At 40.2% G+C, this 21,343-nt stretch overlaps 1 protein-coding gene across 4 annotated transcripts in view; it reads left to right on the forward strand.

Annotated features, from left to right (window-relative positions):
• The window catches only part of SMOC1 (SPARC related modular calcium binding 1), a 134,321-nt gene that overhangs the window by 56,854 nt on the left and 56,124 nt on the right, over nt 1-21,343 (forward strand). For all 4 annotated transcript variants that reach the window (XM_085323380.1, XM_085323377.1, XM_085323378.1 and 1 more), the window contains exons 4-5: nt 3,076-3,175; nt 5,762-5,809. In XM_085323380.1, coding sequence (XP_085179506.1) covers nt 3,076-3,175; nt 5,762-5,809 — 148 coding nt within the window. The remainder of the gene's footprint in view (nt 1-3,075; nt 3,176-5,761; nt 5,810-21,343) is intronic.

A 21,343-nucleotide genomic window follows, 5' to 3' on the forward strand; every position in this document is an offset into this window, starting at 1 on the left:
CCCAAATAAGAAACTGAATAGCTGAGAGTTAGATCTGCACAGTAAATTGTCATGTTTACACGATCCCTCTTTTAACTATAGCAGTTTTTAAAAATTTTGCCACTCTGGGARTAGGATAAGAAAGAGGTTGAATCTCAGGCAGAAGATTTAAATGGAGATTTAGAATAATAAAACCTAAACCGAAGCTCACTGGAAGTARTACAAAAGTGGTGAATTTTCAAGATTCCTTGCTACAGGAGCTGTGGAAGATGTTAGTGTCTGAGGAATAATTGACACTGTAAATACTCTATGTGTAGTTTTAGAAATGGTACTAGATCAGCTGGTATCTCCAACTTTTTACAAGCCATAGCAGAGTTAKAGAATTGATTAAAAATATACACCAGATCTTTTTTTTCAGGCTTAAAGATGCACATTCCCTAGATTGTAAGCATCTCCCAATATGAAGACATTCAGTAAAGTCCACTGCAATGATTTTTGAGGTTTCTAAAGTATCTGTTCTTTGTGTATGCCTAGTCTTTAGGAATGAAAGGATAAGGGCTGAGTCCCCATCAGCTGCTGTTATCTGCGGTAGGAAAGTCCTTTTGTGCTGAGGTAGAACACTTGATATGAAAGTGCTGTCAGTCTGAGATTTATTGCTTGTTTTTTATGATGGGGTGAAGAGGGGAGAAGGGACCATGGAATACCTGTCCGTGGAAGACCAGACTATGTTAGTTTTGTTGCTCACAAAGTTACTTAATTTTTATGAGTATAATATGCTTGGGTTATGTAATTGAATGGTATGTAATTGGCTGCTCTCCCTTAGGATGAGCTGCATAACTTGCTCTTGGCTGATACCTCTATCTTAAATTTATGTCAGTACATTTCTTGGAGCCCTCTGTCATGAAATTTGTACTTTGGTGTTTTTGGAAGGTTTGGCTAAAGGTCTATCCTAAAGGCCTAGGTATGCCAGGTGTTCCAAAACAGGTGATGCATGTATGTTTTTACGTATTACTGCATAGAAAGAGTAGAAATATGTCATAAAACAAATGTACTTTGTTTCTTTTTGTAAAATATTTGTGTCCAAATACTGGGATATATAATGGCTTTGTCTGAAAAACTGGTGCAAAATACAAATACTTTTCTTCTGTAACGTAACATGGAATAGTCTTACCCTATGAATTGATATTCCTGTCCTAGAATTTGATTAACTGGGGTAAGATTTTTACAACTGATGTTTTGAATGTGAAGACAACTTCTTGTGCTCTTGAGTATGCAACAATGTGCATGTGGTCAGCAAAAATAAACACTAAACACAGAAACCCRAACAGTTCCATCACACTTGTTTTGAATGTGCCATTGATTAAACTGAGCAATAGAAATATTTTGCAACTTGATTAATCTCTAATTACATTCATAGTGCTTTTGAGTAACTTGCAATCAAATTTTTGGTATATTGGGAGAATAAAAGTGAAAGTGTTTGGATAACAGTGACAGTGACTGTAGAAACATAAGTACATGAGATTGTTGTTGGTTTTGGCCACTATATGTGAATTTGGCTCAAGGCAAAATGATTGCTTTGCAGGTTAGTAAAACCCAAGATAAACACGTGGTGCTATATTATAATCGCTCTTAGATCATGTTTTATGTGATATTCAAAGCCTTTAAAAAGACCGTCGTAAATTCTCTGAACAAACTCTGCTGCCTTTGGGAATTGGAGCCAGCTGTCAGCAAGGCGGAAAAACTGATCTAGCTCTGAAGGATCCCTAATGGAGGGAATGGGACAAACACTTTGTGACACTTCTGTGTGGAAAAGACTGGAATGAGAAGTCAGCTTCAGTGAACTTGCTCAAAAAAAAAAAAAAAAAAATAGAGAATGGGCAGAATCCAGTTTGAAAGCAAAATAAAAAGGTAGTTTCTGAAATGATCTTGCTTTATGGCTTTTTTGAGAACTGAGTTGACGGAGCCAGCTCTAGTTTTTAGTAATGCAGGTATTTCTATACTGTTTCAAGATCCTGGAAGTCCTCATGTGTGGACTTGGTCACAGCTGAAGGTTTGTTTGCTGGAMAGTGTTTCTGAAACTGTTAGTATTTATACACATACTTGCAGGATGATTGCTTACTTTTGTCTTAAGGGAAGTCGAAAGGCATCCTGAATTTCATCCAAGTGCTGATCACTTTGTGAAAGATGAGACAAAGGCCATAGAGGATTTATTAAACTAAACGGAACTATAGGGTCACTGAAATAGTATCTGCAAGGACATAGCTAAGAAGAGTCTACTAGGTGAAGATTAATCTTTTTTTACTTTAGAGGTCCACAACTGAGCTACTCATTCTGGTTTGCCTTCATGGTGATGGAAAGAACTGGGCAATTCTAGACCTCTTGTTCAGATGCAGAGCTTTAAAGTTAAGCAAGATAAATCTTACGCTGTGCATTTTTGGCTTCTTATGGCCTTCCTCAAATGTTCTTAAATCCTTGTCAATATGTGAAGAGCAAGCATGTTGGCTGTTGCTCCTGCTGCCTGAGTTGACATTGGATTGGGAGAACTCAAATCTATCTGCAGAAGGTATGTTATCTTAATAAGGCAGTGTTCCATATTTTTCTGCCGTGTTCACTGAACAAAATGTTCTCAAAATGTCCATAGAGTGCTGTTCTCAAATGCCGACTGTGGAATCGGGCTGGGGTGACCTTTCCTCAGTTCAGCTGGGATGCATTGGGAATCTAAAGAGAAATTATTTAATGGTGAATGGTAAACATGATCTAGAAGATGGTGCAAAAAGATGAAACACAGCTCTACATACTAAAACTGAAGTGTTGTCAGCTGATTGTCTGTAACTACTTTTGTATCCCGAGTTAGAAAGCAGCTAATGGGACTGGAGTAGAAGAAATAACCTTTCTCAGGGGTGGTTGGTAGTGGTAGGGGGAAAGTCTGCAAAACCACATCTTCCAAAGTCAAATGCTCTTTTGCATGACCTCACTCTGAAGCATATGTTTGTGATGCTTCTGAGTAGGGATTTCCACTAAGGTGCTCGGTTATAATAGCAGTACTGGATTATAGAGTGAGAAATGAAATGCCTGGCTCTTTGTTTTACCAAACAGGTGCAGTGCCATACCTACACTGGATACTGTTGGTGTGTGACACCTGATGGGAAGCCTATTAGTGGCTCTTCTGTACAGAACAAAACTCCTATCTGTTCAGGTACTGTGCGAGTGGCTTCAACAACCGCTTATTTGGTAATGGAAGGGATTGGGGAGAGTGTGTCCTGTTCTGAGGGCTTTATCTTTTCAGGTGACCTAGCAGTTTACCCAGTTTTAAAATTGCAGTTGTGCTTGTACTTCTCTGTTTGCTTGCCTCCGTTTGAACCCTGCAAGGAAGCTTGAGCTGTGTCCCCTGTGGCTTTGCATCCTGCAGTTAGGGGACAGACAGTCCTCCAAGGCTCACTGGGAAAAAGATCGCTAAGAAAACAAAGTGAAACCACAGCTTATGGTAGCTAAGCCAGAATAGCAGTATTGTAATTTATATAAATCAAGAGATTCCTGTAAAAGATGGGGTAACTTTAATCCTTTTCCATGAGCTGTATCGAGCGGACCATGAAATCGTGTTGCCTTGCTTAGTGATTCCAGTTGAAACTTTGATAAGACTGTTCCCTGAGAAACTGGAAGTTGTTAACTGCTAGCCCCCAAATTTGGGGCCCTGCTGTTATAATGGATTTGACTCTTCTAATTACGCTGTTCAGTTCCAGGATTCCCCTGTTTGTGTCATGGGGCTGGACAGCACTGGAATTGTACCAAAGCCCTCACGATGGAGGGGAAGAGGCAGGGCAGGAAGGCTACTGAGCCTCTTAGGTCATTGATTTTTGTAATGGAAAATGCCTCAGTGGTCCCAGTCTGACACTGTTTTCTATAGCTGTATGGTTTACTCAACTGTCAGCAGGTACTGCAGGTATTCCAAATTCRTCCTTTTTCTTTTTCTTACTCCTTGCCTGTTCACCATGGCAGCCCAGGGCCCAAATGGGATGAGGTTGGGAGGGGCAGTGCAGGCTCTAAATTTTCTATATGGCCCTATTWCCTGGTGTAGCTTTTAGCTCTATGAGCTGCTCAGAGCACTACTGCTTTGGCAGTAGCATACTAGGCACAATGAAGGATGGGAACCTGTTTTGTGATGTTTGGCAGAACTCAGGGGCAGCACGGACATTTTGTGCCCCCACAGTGGGGGAAAAAAAAAAGAGAGAGAGAGAGGAAGAGAGGCATAGGAGTGTGTCTCAAACACATTCAGTTACGCCATGTAGGGACTGTCACCGCCTCTGGCTTCATGCTTGCAATGTACACCCCAGGGTACTTAATGCATTTCTCCTCTCACTTTGCAGCATTTGTCCTTTAGATGGGAGTGTGGCAGCAATCTAACTCTTATTTTCTTTTYTTTCTTTACTCCGCCTTGCCTTATTTGGAGAGCTCTAGGCTGTATTCATGATAATAAGCAAAAATAGCGGCTTGAAGAGGGGTTCATGAGTTGAGCTGGAAAGCTGTCAAGGACAGTAGCTTCAGGGGGCACTAGATGCTTCAGTGGTACATGGAAGGAAACCTAAAACTAATATCCTGTTTTTCCACAAGGCAAAATGTTGCATTAATTTGGCTTCAGCCTTAGAATATGACTTTTCTTCACTGTTCCTTGTGTATAGTTTTGATAGGGCATGTTTTAGAGTATATTTTCCTGATATGTTCATTTAATTTTTGAGCTTTTTATAAGCCTGTGTTACTAGGAAACCACAGTGGTTGGTTGGTTGGTTTGTTTTGTAGGATGCACGGATGTTAGGACTATGACATACTGAAATTGTGTATGTGCTTACAGGCTTCCAATTTTTAATTCAACTGTAGATATGTGATCAACTAATCTGCAAGTGAAAGAGCCTAGGAAGTAGAGTTCTATGATAGGGTTTGACTGGACCAGACTATTAAGCCTTTCAAAGCTTCCTCCTTTAGAACTGACTTGATCCACGTATCCTGATGGATCAGTCATTGTACTTCACTAGCATGGCTTAGTAAGGGTGCAAGAAAGAATCAGTTTCTGGGGCATAAATCTATTAAAAGAAAAAAAAARCTTGTCATAAATTTTCACACTTCCATAACGGATTTGTTCAAATAGCCTTTATTATCTGTTCTGCTTTTAATGGAAAAGTGCTTGATGAAGCCCTGAAGCAAACTGCAGAAACAAATGCACACTGTTATAGGTTGTATGAAGATTTATGTGTATATTAAGAAACAGGAGATATGTCCTATTCAAGTACCTGCTGGATCTTATCCTATATTCCTTTTCAAACAGCTGGAGATGTTCAGGAATTGATTGAAATTCATTTTCTGGAAACTGTATCCCACTTAATCCCTTTCCTTTAGAATTCTGCCCCTTGCATGATCTGCACAAACTCTCCCCACCTGGTTTTGATTTGTTCTTCCTGACATTTGCAAATGGAAGAAATGACTCTTTTTTTATCATTCCTTCTTGCTCTTGAATTCATTCCATGTTTCTTACTTATGCACTGCTCTGAGCTCTTTCAAATCACTGGATCCAGCTACTAAAGATTTCTTGTTTGCTCTGACCCTATCCATAATGCAAAAATGTCCTTATGCTGTTCTAGTTGGTTGAAGCTACAGATCTCTGAATCCTAAAATGAGTTGCTGTCAAGTAAAATGGWCACTTTGTGTGTTGAAATTTTGATTGTGTTCATATGATTGCGTATCTTGTATGATCATGCAGGAACTTAAAAGATTTCTTTTTTTTTTCCTTTAGGTTCTGTAACTGATAAACCGTCAAGCCAGGGTAACTCAGGAAGGAAAGGTGAGTGGAGTCCTGTGCTCCAACAAGTTGTTTTGTAGTAGCAGTTGCCCTGCCAAGTCTCTTGAGATAACTTAGAACTTCAGTTTTTAAACAACTCTGTGTGGGAGGCTTATGTGCCTCTAGATCTCTCCCATCAGCAGAAGAAAGAAGATGGCAGTCTGTTTATGCATCACCCTGTGGAGTAGAAAACTATGTGCTCTGCTCTGTGGTTGACAGCTGAGATGCAGAATATGAAAGCAGAGCCTCCCAAAGGAATGGCTGATACACCTTTGCTTGTTGACCTTGGTATTAACTACTGAGCATTGCTCAGTAAAATCTCAAGMGAATAGAGAGACCAGCAGTATGACGAGTACGTTACTGGGAGTTAAGAGTGCCAATGTCATGGCTGTGGCCATGCATTGAAGGATTTTGTGCATGTGTGTGTTACATAAAACCCTTTGGCCTGCTGGAGCAGAGTCAAATTAAACTCTGGGTGCTTCAAAAAATCTCACTCTTYTGTGCATTAGGCGTTGGTCCTCCTTCATCTTTTGCTCTCTTCTTTYGTCCTTGCCTTTCTTGAGCAAGGCACTAGATGTGTTACTCCCCTTTTCCGCTATGTATGTGTAGCCCTTCCCTTTGTCCTCTGATCTGCATTCATTGAAGGCTTGGGAAAGATGACTACTGCAGTATACATTGAGGAGTCAAATTTGTCTCTAGGCCTGCTCCACACCCTAATTTCCACCGTGTCCTCCCCCTTCTTCCCCTGCAGTGTCAACTTTTCAGTTTGTCTCTGTACTGTGGGAGAATTATCTTGAGTGCATCCTTATTCCTGCTAGTGAGTTTTTCCTGAAARAAGTTCCTGTTTTGGTATCTGAAGTAGGATTTTTACTGTTTTTTCTCTAAAACTCCTAGCATTTCATGTGCTTTTGGTGCTTCAGAATGCATGAAAATGCTTACTTTGATGTCTAAACTTAGTTTGAAAAACATATTCCATACTGGGCTGTCAATCAAGTCCTGAGAACACTTAAAARGAGTTGTAGATTGTTGAGTTCAGAGTAGTGCTATATTTTGAGCATATTTCCATGTCTACTCTCCAGCCAATTTTTCATGTGYGGTAGCTTAGAAAAAGATAGGGAGAAGACAGATGCAAGGAAAAATACTTGAGACTGAATACTGAAAYCTGTTTCTTTTTTTAGATAAGGACATGTCTCTGTAAACCTGTAATTATGTGTTAAACCTGACAACCTGTATAATTGGCACCTGAATGCATCATTATCATTGTATTAATGCAATCCTTGCTAGTCTAGCCTAAAGTACAGGTAAATGAAGTAGTTCTTGCAGCCTGCATTATTTTTGAGTAGAGATTGTTTGCAGGCTTCCTACTTGAGTTATCCTGGTCTATTCTGCTAGAATGAAAAGCAGCTGACACTGGATTGCAGATGAAACAGGAGAAAAGGGTAGAGTTTATGAGCTTAGTCTTTCCATTTCACTCTTTTATTAACAAGAGGTTGGTATATACAGAAAAAGAGAACTGTAAATGGATGAAATTAGTCTAAAACTTATAATATAAACTGACACTCCTTGGTGTTGCCTCTGGCATCCTGTTTTGAGAACAGTGTGCTTGGCCACATGGCCACAGAAACATCCTATGCAGTAGCTGTCAGGAAAAGGAAAATATTTCCCTTTGCGCTAGCATGCTTCAAGCAAATCATGTAAACTTTCCATCCTTTCCAATTCTGCCTCTGTTCCTGTCTGTTGGAAGCCTCCACACAAGCCATTTCAGCCTTTCTCCATCATGTTGGAAAAAATCTGTGTRAGTGATTTTTAAGTAGTCCAAACTGGTCTAAATACCTTTTAAAATAGGGATTGTTTTTAGAAGCTGAAATAAAAWTCAGTTTAAAATTTGAGGAATTTAACACTACTTCTTCAATTGCTGATGAATATCTAATCTAAAAATGGATTTGACTTCCTTTACCAATGCTTCTTCTGACTTACATTCCCTTGATTCAAAACTCCTGTATTGTGTCAGCCAGCCTGGCTTCTCTGAAGTTTTTTCTGGAGGTCTGGCTTCTACACAGGCTGATGGTTAGACAGCAAGGATGTGACTGTCCATTCTAGCTGAGTGTACAGGCTCTTTCTACAAAGATTGTGCTTTGTGAAAAGATGAAAAAAAGGTGGGAAGAGGAGAGATCCAGTAGGAACTGGGTCAGTGGTGATCTTTTTGTTGTAGGGGTGTATTTTGGAAATTTCTGATATCACTTTAGAGAGCTGCCGTATGACTTGGGAACTTTTGGACTTTTCCCTGCACAGTAGACTCCTCCTCTACCTCTGGGTGAGCATCTCTGGGACAAGTAGCATTATCTGGCAAAGAACAGGCTCTCTCAGGAGGAAAAGAAATAGCTAAGACTGTCAAAAATGATTTCCTTTGTCCATTCATACAGGAATATAAAATATGGAGCTAATGCACTTTGTGTGATGTTGGTACCTTTCAAGTCTTTAGGGCAAAACAGCTTTTTGGACAGAGGCTATTGCACCTAGGAAGCAGTACAGATGGGTAGGCTTAAGCTATTATACAAGAAATGAAAGGGAAGATTTTACTAATTTATCTCCTACATCAGTGACAAATTAATGTTGGAAGGAGAAGAGGACTGGTTGTCAGTAACAGCTACCTTTCTCCAAATGTTTGGCCTCTTTTCCATCCTGTGTAGGCCTAGTTTCTGGAGGTCAATGGTTATGGTCACTAGATGGTGTGAAGTAACACGCACTTCCCTTTCATAGGCTTTCTCACTACTGATGAAAACGAAATGACTTCTTTGGTCACGTGGCTAGGCATGTAGTTCCAGAAGTGGCTCTGTGAAACCTTCTGCAGAGAACAGGCAGGAGTGCTGGCAAGAAATCCTTTTTATTTTTAAATCCCGTGCTTGGATTGTCCAGAGCTGTGCTGCTGTTACAGTAAGATGCAATGCCAGCTACTCATACAATTTGCCCTGTAAGGAAAATTTAAWTCAAATCAAATTGGCACCAAACTTAAGCTTGAAAATAGCAACTATTAATTTATTCTGTGCATGAGAAGTGCTCTATTGTTGGAAKGCAGAGCAGACCTGTGCCTGGAAGGAGGGGTACGTTCTTATGTGGTGGAATGGAAGCCCAGGTTGYCCATTATAAACTTGGTGCATGAACRTGTAGTTCAGAAATTTACCRYTGTTCCTCTTATGCTGAACTCAGTCTGATTAAAGTTTATGTAAACTTGCTTGCAGGTTGGTCCCTCTTGCCCGTTTTCTAWTAGGCTTGGGGGAGTAGGGCAGACAAGTGTGGAAAAATGCGACTATACCAAGAAAGCTGCTAGTGCTGACAGGTATATTTGAAATTCTGCCCTGTGCAGGCAGAGCCAAAAAAAACCTAGCTGATAAGCTAATTATTGAATTTTCATCATCACTTTTTTTTTTCCACTGGTAAAAGCTGATTCAAAATCCTTTGGACCTTCTGCTCTTTACCTGAGGGGTTATTGCCTGTTTTCCCCTCCTGCCTTCCAAGCATTAAGTCCTGTTGGACTGCCCTTGAAATTGGCAGGTACCGTCCATCACTATTGCTAGCAGAGGCRGAGGCTCGGAGCGAATGTATCAGCATGCAGGCTTTTTCCTGCTCTGCAAGCTTCAGGAGGAGGACCTGCTCACAGCAGGTACTGGCTCTGTGTGGTAACTTGATGAGGGGGTGGGATAGAAGGGGAGGTGGAAGTCTTTGTAGTATGCCTGTGAGGCTCCAAACCATCTTAATGCTGCTAGCTGTGCTTGGACCTACACTGCTCAGCATCCTGCCTTTCCCCAGCACCGTRTGTCCTGGCATCCTTACCAAAAGAGTGCTGCCCAACTTGGGAGCACAGTGGCCCRGGAACAACGGCTGACGCTGAATAGCCAGTCAGGAGGCAACGTCCGGCTGGCAGCTGAGCGGCCCTTCATACCGATTATGTTCTGTGCAGCTAGCCTCATGATGCAGGTGGGCCGCTCTGCTGATTTTTATGCTACATGAGAACGGTGAAACACTGAACAAGTGACTTTACTTGTTCACTATAGTTCATTAATGTACTCTAAACCCTTTCTGTTAAATTGATTGGTTTCCCCTTCAAGGAGGACTGGGTAATCCTTTAAGTGAAAACGAGGAAGAGCACTCCTTCTGTAGGAGATAATGTAGCACAGCCAGGCTGACACACACTGCTCCTCCAGGCTGGTGCAGAACAAGTTCCCAGGACTTTTTCAGAGAATRTAGTTATTGTTGTGTGGGATTAGGATGTCCATAACCTGCAGATTTCTGTTGCTATTTGTTCCTTATTCCTGCCTGTGCCTTATACAAGCCTGTCTCATAAGGAGCTGCTTGTGCTAATTTAMTCCAGCTGCTGCCTAGTTTGAAAGGCCTGAGAGACTTGGAAGATGCACACTATCCCTTAGAGTGCTGGGTCTCCCCCCTTTCCCACTGAGAAGTTGTTAATGTTTTAAGAAGCACTGAAAGGCATCTTTGGAGCCAATGTGACTGGATTTCTTGCCTGTCTAAAGAATGCAGAATGCTGCTTTTCAGCCAAAGGGAAACTCTGCCACAGATTTGAAACAAAACAAGTAAACATGAAACAAAATAAAACTTTGTTTTCTTTTTCTATGGAATGTTGGGGCTTTAGAAGCTCAAAGCTCCTAAGAGCTTGAGAGCCAAAGATTTGGCATATTGCAACTCTGAGCAGCATCTTTCGTAGTCACCAAATAGGTTTTAAAAATAGGCTGGTCAGGAGAAAGATGTAAAAAGCAGTCATGTCATTGGTGATCTCCTTAAAACCACTCAGTCATCTTGCTTAAAACTGGAAACTGAGTGAATTGGAAGTGGGGAGAGGGATTAGAGGAGGGATGAGTGAAGATGTTAATCTAAGCAGGGATGATGGTTTCTTAGTGGTTGTTAACTGTTCCGGACTTTGTGCCACAGGTGTTTAGACCATTTGAAATCAATCGAGTGAAGGAAGCAGGAAAGGAGGCCCAATTCTATAATCTGTGATTAAAAGAATAATGTAGCAAAAGRACTGGCTAGATTGTCAGTGTCAGTCAATGTGAACTGACAGTCAATACAGAGAGTCTTGAATAGTACAAACTCCCTTTTTCTTTCATAAATTCTCTCACCACAGTATAATGTTCCAGACCTATTTTGACTAACCTTGTTTCCCTATTGGAATAGCTGACAATAGTACTTGCAGTTCCCTGAACCTGGGGCAGGTACGGTGAGGTTAGTAGAATATATACTGTGGCCCCAGTGAAGGCAAAGCTGGGGATGAAATCAATTTATGCTTACTATTTTATGTGCAGATATTGAATTCAGTACTTAGGTTCTTGTACAGAGTTATGAAAGGTTTTGGCCGGTAAGTTTGCAGTCTACAAGAAAATACTGAGGCAATTTGAGGAACCTAAGATGAATAATATAAAATTCCTCTTAATTAAACATCTCAAATTGGGTTCCTTTTTGTGGATTTAATGTTATGAAATGGGCTTAAAGGAGAACTTGAAAGTGGGGAAAATCTTAGCTGCGCTCATGGGCAAGTAGGCCCATTCTGTGACTCTTTTCCTGCTGGTTTCCAAGAGTCTTACCTCTAGAAAATGTTAATAGATGGTTGTGCAGTCGGTAGATCGAGCAGTTTGAACAGTAATGAGCCATTTGTCTGAGTCAGTGATTAGACTGAGCAATAAAAGGTGAGTGCTCTCCTCAGGCAAACTGAAGTGGAGGACAGCTTGTGCTAATGTAAATAATGGAACTGTTTGTACATGGAGACTTGGAAGCTTTGTCTGCTGGTGGTAAGAAGGCAGGTAGCTGCCACTAATTCACCTGCTCTCTGCTCACAGTAGTGCTCTGCCTCCATGGTGGTTAGTGTGTCTCAGAAGTACTGACATATAATATCTTGACAGGAACAAAAGCATCCCAGTCCATAGGCAGGGCTGTCAAGTAGAAATGTGACCAAAACTTGAACCTGAGACTTTGGTCCTTGCCTTTTCCTGTCCTTCCTGGATTCAACAAGGTAGTGATCGAAGCTGAAACAGAACTATGCTATTGCAAAAACCAAGCTGCAAATGCTCAATTATTCCTGCCTCTCTGACCTGATAAATAATGGCAAAATTCTTTGCAAGTCTTTAATGGCTTACAGTAGTTCCAAGAAACATAGACAAATATCTTATGGCCCACAACAGCAAGGTGAAAGAAATTCAGGTTTACTGGTTCAGTATGAAGTCAAGTGACGGTTCTAACTGGTGGACGAACCTTACAGTGAAGTTCTTGCAAAACATTAGCAGACACCAAATTTGCAATTCTGTCACACAATTCATCTAGATTGCTTGTATTATTCAGTTATTTTTAAATAGATAACATCTAGATCCTGATCTATAAGTCTTGATGGTTTTGCAGCACATAAGATTTTGATTAGTTCATAATTGTATTTCCAAGCAACCTTAGGGGTAGAATTGAAGTTTGACTACTCCATTATAAAAATAGTTCTGTAAAATTCTATTACTTTAATCAGTTCTGCCTGTTGATAGATATTCATCTTATTGATGTCCCTGTATTGTACCTATCTACAAAATTGTTGATTAAATTCCAGATAAATAAAACTGTAGAAAGCAAGTGAATTTCACGGGTATAGTAGATTGTAGTTTATCTTACAAAATCTGTAATACTGGTAGAGAGAGAACCCAGCTTTTAAGTGAGGCTCCCAATTGATTTTTGTGAGAACAGAGGAATGTAATCTTACAATTTCATGCATCATGGAATGCTTTCTAGAATAGAACAGTATTTTAAGTGTTTGATTTATGAGATGTTAAAATCTAGACAAAAAATTTAACTTCAAATTAGTTACATGAACAGTAGAATTAAAAACAGTCCTCTTGGGTCCTCACATCAGTGATTCGTCTGAATTACTTAGTTTTCATCAAGACATTTTTTATGGGCCTCAGAACACGTGTATCAAATTTGAGGATGAAGAGAGTTTCACATGTAAGTTTAAGCAGAAGGGAATTTTTTAAGTATATTTTGTTTGATAGAATGCAAGAATTATGCTTTCATTTATGACACTAGAATTCTATTTCCAGGTTAGTCTATATAATATGACTTATTAAAATTGTAGTTTACAAGGGTTGTTATAGTAATCTACAGACTTCTCATGTCTGTAATGTCTTAAGAACAACTGTAAGGGTTTTAAAATGATTAAGCCATGGTATTGAGCAGCCTACTGAGTAGCTCTAATAAGCAGAGTAACAATTGATTAGACAAGGTATTATTAACTATTTATGTGCTATACCCAGATTTCTGGTGTCTGACCAGTTACAGATGGTAGAGAAATAGAACAGTTCTAGGGATTGTGGGTTGTTTTTGTCTTCATAGATACCTGGCCTTAACACCTTCTCCTCTTTAAAGAGCTGTTAAATTCCTTCCATKCTCTTTTAGTGTCTGGATGAGCATGACAAGATACTATACTATTCTACATAGATGCATTGCAAAACCCAGTATCATTGTAACTTTGAAATTAATAGTACTAGAGTTTTGGGGTTTTGTAGCTTCTGTTTCTTAAAAATAAATCAGAGAATAAGTTGGAGGAACTGGTGGTGGGTTTGCAGATAACTAAAGCTAGGACTTGTTTTCTTGTGCAAACATAACTTGACCTTGTACTGCTTAAGTATGTGTCCTGCAGAAGAATCTGGACATCTAAATGTTTATGCTATTTTTTTTTTCAAATCAGCATAATGCAATGGGAAAGGGATTTTAAGTCTTGCAGGTGCAGGGATTCAGTTGGATGTGACTGGAGAAGCATTTTCCTTTCAGTTCCTTCACTCCATGATCTTTGTCAAGGTTTCTTTGTAAGGGCAATAAATCACAAAATTGTGATGGGAGAACCTGAATGCATGCGGAGCAAGTATGCCTGTAAATTAAGGTACAAGAAGGCTGGAGAGGCAACTAGAATGCTTATTCAAGTTTAAGAGATGGCCCTTAAGGGAATTAAATCATCTTTAGAACAGATATAGTTGGAATAATAATTTCTCTCTATGTGGTCATCTCAATCTTTGTTTTATATTGGCAGCTATATTGCAAGATGCTTGAATAGAAGTTAGGGAAGGGAGAGGTGGTCTTCCTGCTAGCCTGAATTTCCCTGGGCTGGGTCCATACATTTTATTACATGTTATTGTGCTAATCTCAGTGCTCAGATCCTGACAGGACCTTACAATGTTGCAGCAAAACAACCCTTAACTGTAAGGATTCAACAGSTTTAATATGACCTGCTCTACTGATCACAGAAAAGCCTTTGGATAATGTTGGTTCTTGTACTCTGTTGTCTTGGGCAAGTTTTGAAAAGTCAATGTATAGATGACTGGCAGTCTAAGTTAGTGGAGTGACCTTCCTCCTCTTAAAATGCAAAGGTTATGTTCAGGAATGACGTGTCACTTGCACTCTAATTGCTGAATTTTTGTGAGCCATATTTTATTCTATACATACAGATTTCCTTCTGAAGCATGTTAGAAGCTTTGGAGATCCTGCCRTCACTTCTCAATTACTCTGCTTGTCTCCTTCCATTTGTGTCCCCACCCCCCACCTTCCCTCATATAGGAAAAACTACTCCTTCATTTTCATAGTCAAATGTGAAAACTTCCTTAGACTAAGTTGAGACCTGGGAGTGAACTACCTGGGGCAATACAGTTAGGGTAGCATTGTACTCACTCCCTAAAGCTCTGAATTCTACTCTTTATAGCCTTGGAGGAAAAAAAAATGCACAAGAAGTAGTGAAAAAAAGTCAGCTTTTTTCCCTTTCCTGTTCCCTTTCATTTGCACACATGCGATACAGACGTAGCGATGAGGTATCCATTCTCTTGCCTGTGAGGAAATGAAAAGGCGTATTGTAAGCCCAAGTCTAGTCTGGTTGTCAGCCAGGAATTAGTCCTCTAAAGGAGAAGGGGAGAGGGGCTGGCGAGAGAAGAGGCTGGGGGAGGAAAAGGGGCTGGAAGGGTGAAAGTACACTTTGAGATAGGTTCAGTGCACATGGCTAGAGATGCAAGGGGTGTTCTGCTTCCTCAGCCTGCAGGTGTCAGGGGAAAGGAAGGGAGCTTGCGTTCTTATACGCAGGCATGTGTCTGGGGGAGCAGGGTCAAAAATTTAGACTATTTACTTAATCCTTTGGAATGGCTTTTTTCTCTTCTGTTTTCTTTGTGTTTAACAGACTGCTTTACAGGGGACACGTGTGGTAATTAACACATGCAGCTGTAGGGCTTCAGCCATATGTCTGAATTTCAAATGGCCATTGATCTGGGAACTTACTGCTGTCTCCACCGCCCACTTACAGGCCCTATTCCTTGAAGATATGAGGGAATTTATAGAGCCTTTACCTTGAAGAGAACAGCGCTGGGAAGAGAGGTCTGAAAGGGGATCATGTGTGATGCTGGGGGAGGAGAGGCAGGGTAAGATTCTCATCACCCCTGTCACCCTCTGGCCCAAGGCCACCGTATATTTCAGGTAGCTACTAAAACATTCCTAAAGCTATGGGTCTGATCCTTACTCATATGAAGCTCATGTAATGTTGTTTATCTCATCAGAGCAATCTCGGAGCAGTATCACGATATTCTTCCTTCCCTGCTTTTCAGACAATGTGCCTCTCTTTCCACAGTTGCAGGTATCTGCCCTGCTATATAATGCAGAAGTGGCAAGCTGGTATTGCTTGTGGACTTTCTGAGCAGCCTTTTGGGAGACAGTAGACAGAGTTAAAGGGAATCAGAAGACAACGTTAAAGCTGAGGCTAGTGAAAGAAACCATCTCATGCCTTATAGATTTAATATAACTAGAGAGACTAAACTCAGCAATAATATGGGTTGTTGTTGCTTTYGCCTCACAGTGATGAGGCAGCTGTCAACAATGCTACAGAGCTTTGTGTGAGCTTCTCTCCAAGTCTGGGGCAATGTCAAGTGCTAAAACTTTGCTAAGAGACATAGTGTCTTAAGTTAAATGTTTCTTTGTGCAGAATTTTTTGCTCCCTATTTTTGTTCAAATTTCACTCAGAACAGAAGCAGGAAGATATATCAAAGTTGAGATTCTGCAGTTTAGAATCCAGTRGCATCTATCACTTAGTAGTTGGGCTTGCAGGGTGAGATATTTTCATACCAAATAGGAAGCTATATATATATAAAAAAAAGTCATCTCTTCCTCCTCTTCATTTCCCTCGATCTATTGTTAAACTTTCTCATCAGTTTGCCTATTTAGAGAATGCTGGCTTTTGCTGATTCCTAGACCTCATCACTCACTCCRCAGTACAAGTAATGCTAGCACTTTGGGGAACTTTGGTTTATCCAGCCCTTGTAATATTGCTATTCTGTTCTTCTGTGTTCTGCCTGCCCACTTCACTTTCCTGCTGCAGTTTAATGCACGGACAGTCTGGAACAGACATGTACCATACTGCCTGTTCTGACTTAACTCTTTTTTCTCTCTTTGTTACTGTGGTCAGTGCTCCTTCCTAAGGCAAGATGGTCTAACGTCCCCTCTGTGGATTGGCATGACCTTTTACAAATATTTGATCTCAGTCTGTATTGACATGCAYATAGGTACAACTTCTATTACACAAACACAGAGCTTAAACCGCCTTTATTTGCTTTTTATTATAACTACTTTATTTACTTTCAGTTGTTTGTTTTCCTTAGTCATGCCTGTTCTTCCTCTCCTTTTCATTACATTGATGCTATTTTCCACAGAAAAATGTTCTTTCGGAGGGAGGTATTGGAGCAAAGGGAAAGTCCTGGATTTACAGCCATTTAATCGCTGTGTTGCATTCACCGCAGTGATGTTTTCTTAATGCCATCTGACAAGTGAAGGCTATCAGCTGACCAAAATAAGTGTGGAGACTTCAGATTTGGAAACTTTGAATGCTATCTCCCCGGCCAACTCCCATTATCTGTAAGGAGATGATGCGACTCTTCAGCAAGTATCACGTAGTCTTGATTTTYAGTAGCAGCTAACTTTTGGTGCAGTGTATTATGACCAGTTCCGAAAGCCATCTAGTCTCCTTGCTTCTTTTAACTATCCTTCTGTTTCTTCTTAGATTTGTGTCAGTAGTGAGTGGCTTAGACTTTTGAAGGACAGATAAGTGTGCAGCTGAATAAAAAAAATTCTTTGCTTCCATAGGGAGCCTGCTTCTAAAGCATACACTAGTTCTTTTGTTTTGAAGATATTCTGATGTCTTCCATGCCTGTCACCGTAGCTGAAATTACACCACTGAAACTAGTACTGGTAAATAAAGAAAATTTTCATGTTTAGTGGTGGTTGTAGGTTCTCCTGGCTTTGGTTATCCAGAACATTGCTAGAAGCTGTGAAACCAGGACTGCGCTACAACAAGCTGCAATTGTATCTGAACACTTACGATATGACAGAAGCAGATCTACAGAGCCTGGAAATGTGTTGAGGGTCTGAGCTTTGTTTCACTTCTGATTCCCTGATAAGTGGTTAAATTAACATTCTTTAACCATGCTCGCCTGACTGGTGAAGATGGGCTCGCAGCTTGCATGCTGCAATATTTTATCTTCTTAAATTATCTGCTGTGAAATGGAAGTTAGATGTAGAGGTGGTATACAGCATTTATGTATAACATTTCTWGTCAGACTGCGCAGTGGGGCCAATAGACTTTAGGCTAAAGAGTGATTTTAATATTTTCCCTGTTGCTATCTAGTTGATTTCATCAGGTATATGAAAAATAAAAGGAGGATGAACTTTGACAGCATGTATGGGATTGAGAATGTGCTCATTTTTCAAGGTAAGAATAGTGCATTGTTTACATAGTCTTTGCTTACTATTTCAGCTGAGTGGCAGGAACAGCGGAAGGACAAGATAAGAGGCAGGAAAATGTTACCTTTTTCCAAAGAGTTATGGCACTTCAGCTATGAGGGAAGCGAGGGGCTGTGCTCAAAGAGAGAAGTAGCCAAACCCAACATAGTGGAAATGGCAGATTAACAAATAAGCACATATATTATATATGTGTGTGACTGGTATCTTAGCAGCTTCTTCAAGAGCCTTTGAGTGAATGATAAGCAGACTCTTCTAAAGCTTTTCTGGTGGTCTGAGACACTTTGGAAGTGAACTGAAGGTTCTAACGTAATAAATCAAGACAATTAAAACATTACCAAACTGGTTATTGTTCTCTTTGTGGCAGGGACATAACTGATGGAGTTAAGGCTTGAGGTAGGTCCAGGCTAAGGACAACAAGGTGTATTTCTAAATCATCTTACACCAGGTGATTTCTGTCTGGCATCACAAACGAAGCTGCTGCAGGGGGTTTTGGGGGAGGATTGGATTGATGAGTGTCTGTAGATGAACAGTGAGTGCGGCTCCACCTTAATCAAAACAAAGCTTTTTGTGCAACACTCTAAACTGGAGATGATCCCAAACTGCTCTGACCTTTATTACTTGTTTTTCCTTTTTAGCACATAAGATTCAAATCAAAGTCAAATTGGGGATTTATTTTCCCATTACTTTCAAAACCTCAAAGAGGCCTATTTTACATTTCTGGTAAGAATTTGACTGTGGAATCTGAAAAYGGTAAAACTGCCTAAGATAAGCCCAAGCACAGTGGAAGATCTTTCCCACCTAGGCCTTGAATACAGCTCAGGAGCTGTTAGTAAGCCTAAATTCTTCCTTGCATTTGATCTCAGAAATGCTGTAATAGCCAAGCTGAAATCTGATCATTAGCTTTTGGGCCAATCTTTAATGGGCAAATCTATTTGACAGAAAAAGATTTCAGTGCTAGATTTTGGCCCAAAAGTGAACTGTAACTCTTAGTTAAGCTCARAATGGCAGAATGTGGGGGTGAAGGGAGAGGTGCAAATTCCATGTTTTGAATTACTTCTGTATTCAGGCTACTTAAGAAATACTGCTGCTGCTTACTTAAAACTGCRAAATTGGTTGAGACTGGAGTTTACATTTCACAGTGTAAAGGGAAACTGGCTGAAAAACTGGAAATCTTATTTCCTAGGTTCCAGTGTTTTGAAATCGTCAYTTATCACTGGAAAAAAAATGGAGATTGTTTAAAATTGAGGATCCCTGCTATCCTCCCAAATTAGTTATAGCATTGTGTTTGAAATCTTTCCTTGGGAAAGGAGAGCACAACGTGTAGGTCTCTAGTTTAAATTAGGTGAATGTTCTAAATGCTAGCCTGAATTATCTTAAGGTTCTTGCTTTCTGTCTTTTGCTCAGAAGTGTCCCCTTTTACCTGAGGATAAATGCTATTTGAAATGATACATTTCTGTGAGTAGTTTAACACAACAACTTTTCACATGTGCTGAATCAAACTTTCTTCACCAGAAAGTTCACAGCCAGCTCAGACTGATCCTCTGAACTTTTTTGAGTGTTGCCTATTGCTGGAGTAACTTTTTGTCTCTGCATCTGCATTGGCACCAAAATCCACAYGGGTTTTGTCATCAGAATAGTAAAATATAATGGCTGAGTTTTCAGCTACATTGTTTACCATGCAGCTGTACTAGGAAGTCTTTTTTTTTCTTTTTCCCAAAAGGGTTTGCATAGCTTACACAAGTGAGTCAGATATTTAAGTGGTAATTACCATAGGGCTTGGTTCGACCTGCAAAGTTCAAATCTGAATCTGGATCTGAACTTTCCCAGAGGCAGGGGGTGTGTTTGGACATTGTGTTGGTTTGACCTATTATAGTACAAGCTCTGAAATGCAGATCCAGATGTGGACTGGGACTCTGAATCTTCCCGAGTATGAGACATTGAGAGCCACTTGTTTTGTTTAAATTGACTCCTTTTAAATGATATGTAATTGAAATAATGTAAAACAGGATCCAATTTGGGCAAAGGTGTATGCAGCATTGTCTCTCAGGGTAATATCTAGCTGTGCCTTAAAATAAAGGCACTCCGTCTTTAGAAAAATATCTAAAGAAGGAGTTTACTGAAAGCCACAAAGAATGAGAAGAAGCTAGAGGGCAGGTTTATTTTGGCTAATTACTGTAGAAGTAGCTTGAGAACTCGCCCAGTAAATGAGGGCTATGGATTTTAGAGAGATACTGTTTGAATCTCAGGATTCAACAATTTTAAAGCCACTGAATCCCAGAGACTAGAGCATTGCTATTAGTACAGAGTGCTGCTGCAGGCCCTTTTGACACRTTTCCTTTTGAAGGACCAGGACCAGGAAGAGAGAGCTCTTTGTTTGCAGTCAGAATAAACTCATTGTACACCCAGACAATTAACTCTTCAATCGACTTGCCAGCTTCTCTAAAGCAGTCCRTTCGCTTTCTATCTCAAGTTCTATTCAGACACTTAAGCACACCAATGTTTTTTGTTTATTATTCTGAAAAAGTCCTTCACAAGAATAGTCGAGGCAGATCAACATTGTCTCCTCAGCAGCATTCATCTCCGCCTGGCAGTGAATGTGTCAATCAGGAATCAAAAAGGCAAACAGAGGAGGCTTTGAATTGTGGCATCAGGGGTCAGAGTTACTTCCAGCTGTCTGTGCGTGGGACAGGCTTTCTTGCAGGAGGAAGAATTGTGCTGTCATACAAATGCACTGACTACACTGGACCACAAAGTCCTCAGGGCTTGAGTGTTTTTTTCATGTTGACGCACCTGCAAGGGAGCTGTAGGGAGGGAAGGGGAGGGAGTGGGGGACTAGTGCCTTCCATACGGCCCAATGCAAGGCTGTCTGGTGATTCCCGGAACACGCTGCTGCGGTAAACACTACACATGTTTGTACAACATCCCAAATAGTTGATGTAGGAAATGAACAGATCACTGTAGTGGCCATGCATGTCAGCCTTTATAGTTAGTTAGAGCTCCTTAAGCCATAAAGGATCCTTTCATGTTCAGAGCTTAAGCACATTTTCACCTTTATAAACAAAATTTTCCATGTTTTGGTCTGTGTCCAAGCGGATGCTGGTTCTTCCACTTGAAGGCAGAACATTGTTGCTGCTTCTTAAAAAAAAAAAAAAAWTCAAACCAAATTAGAAAAAATGTGTTTTCATTCTATATCATCTTCATTTTTAACAGCTGTGTGATCTCTATACATGGCGGTGGGGAGGGGTGTGAAAAACTGGCAGGGAAGTTTATCTGCACTGATGCATTTCTGTCTCAGCTACTTGGAGAGAAATTATCTTGATTTGGCTGGATTGTAAGAATTTCACTTTTTTTTGGCATGAACACTAGCTTTTTGCATTTATACTGGCAATATATGTCTCTGTGTAAAAGTTGCATAGACTATTAGATTAATTATGACATGCTGGAACGGCTTCACTTAATGTAGGGAAGGATTGTGAATAAAACAGCAGTTTGCTCCTGTGAATCTAGAAGGGACATGTATTTTGTATAAGATCCCTATCGAGTGCTGTCTAACACATTTTTTGTTTTTGTTTTTTAATATTTAAACCAACACCCCCAAGCCCAGTAATACATAGAAATGTAATCTGTAAAACTAAATTTTCAAGGTTAGGAATTGCCCAAATACAGAGAGCTTAAGTTGATCTGGCAGTTCTTTTTTGTATCTGATCAGAGTTACTAAAGCCGCACAGC

Source organism: Rhea americana, unplaced genomic scaffold, assembly GCF_003343005.1.
Source record: "Rhea americana isolate MKP2758 unplaced genomic scaffold, rheAme1 scaffold_84, whole genome shotgun sequence".
NCBI lineage: Eukaryota > Metazoa > Chordata > Aves > Rheiformes > Rheidae > Rhea > Rhea americana.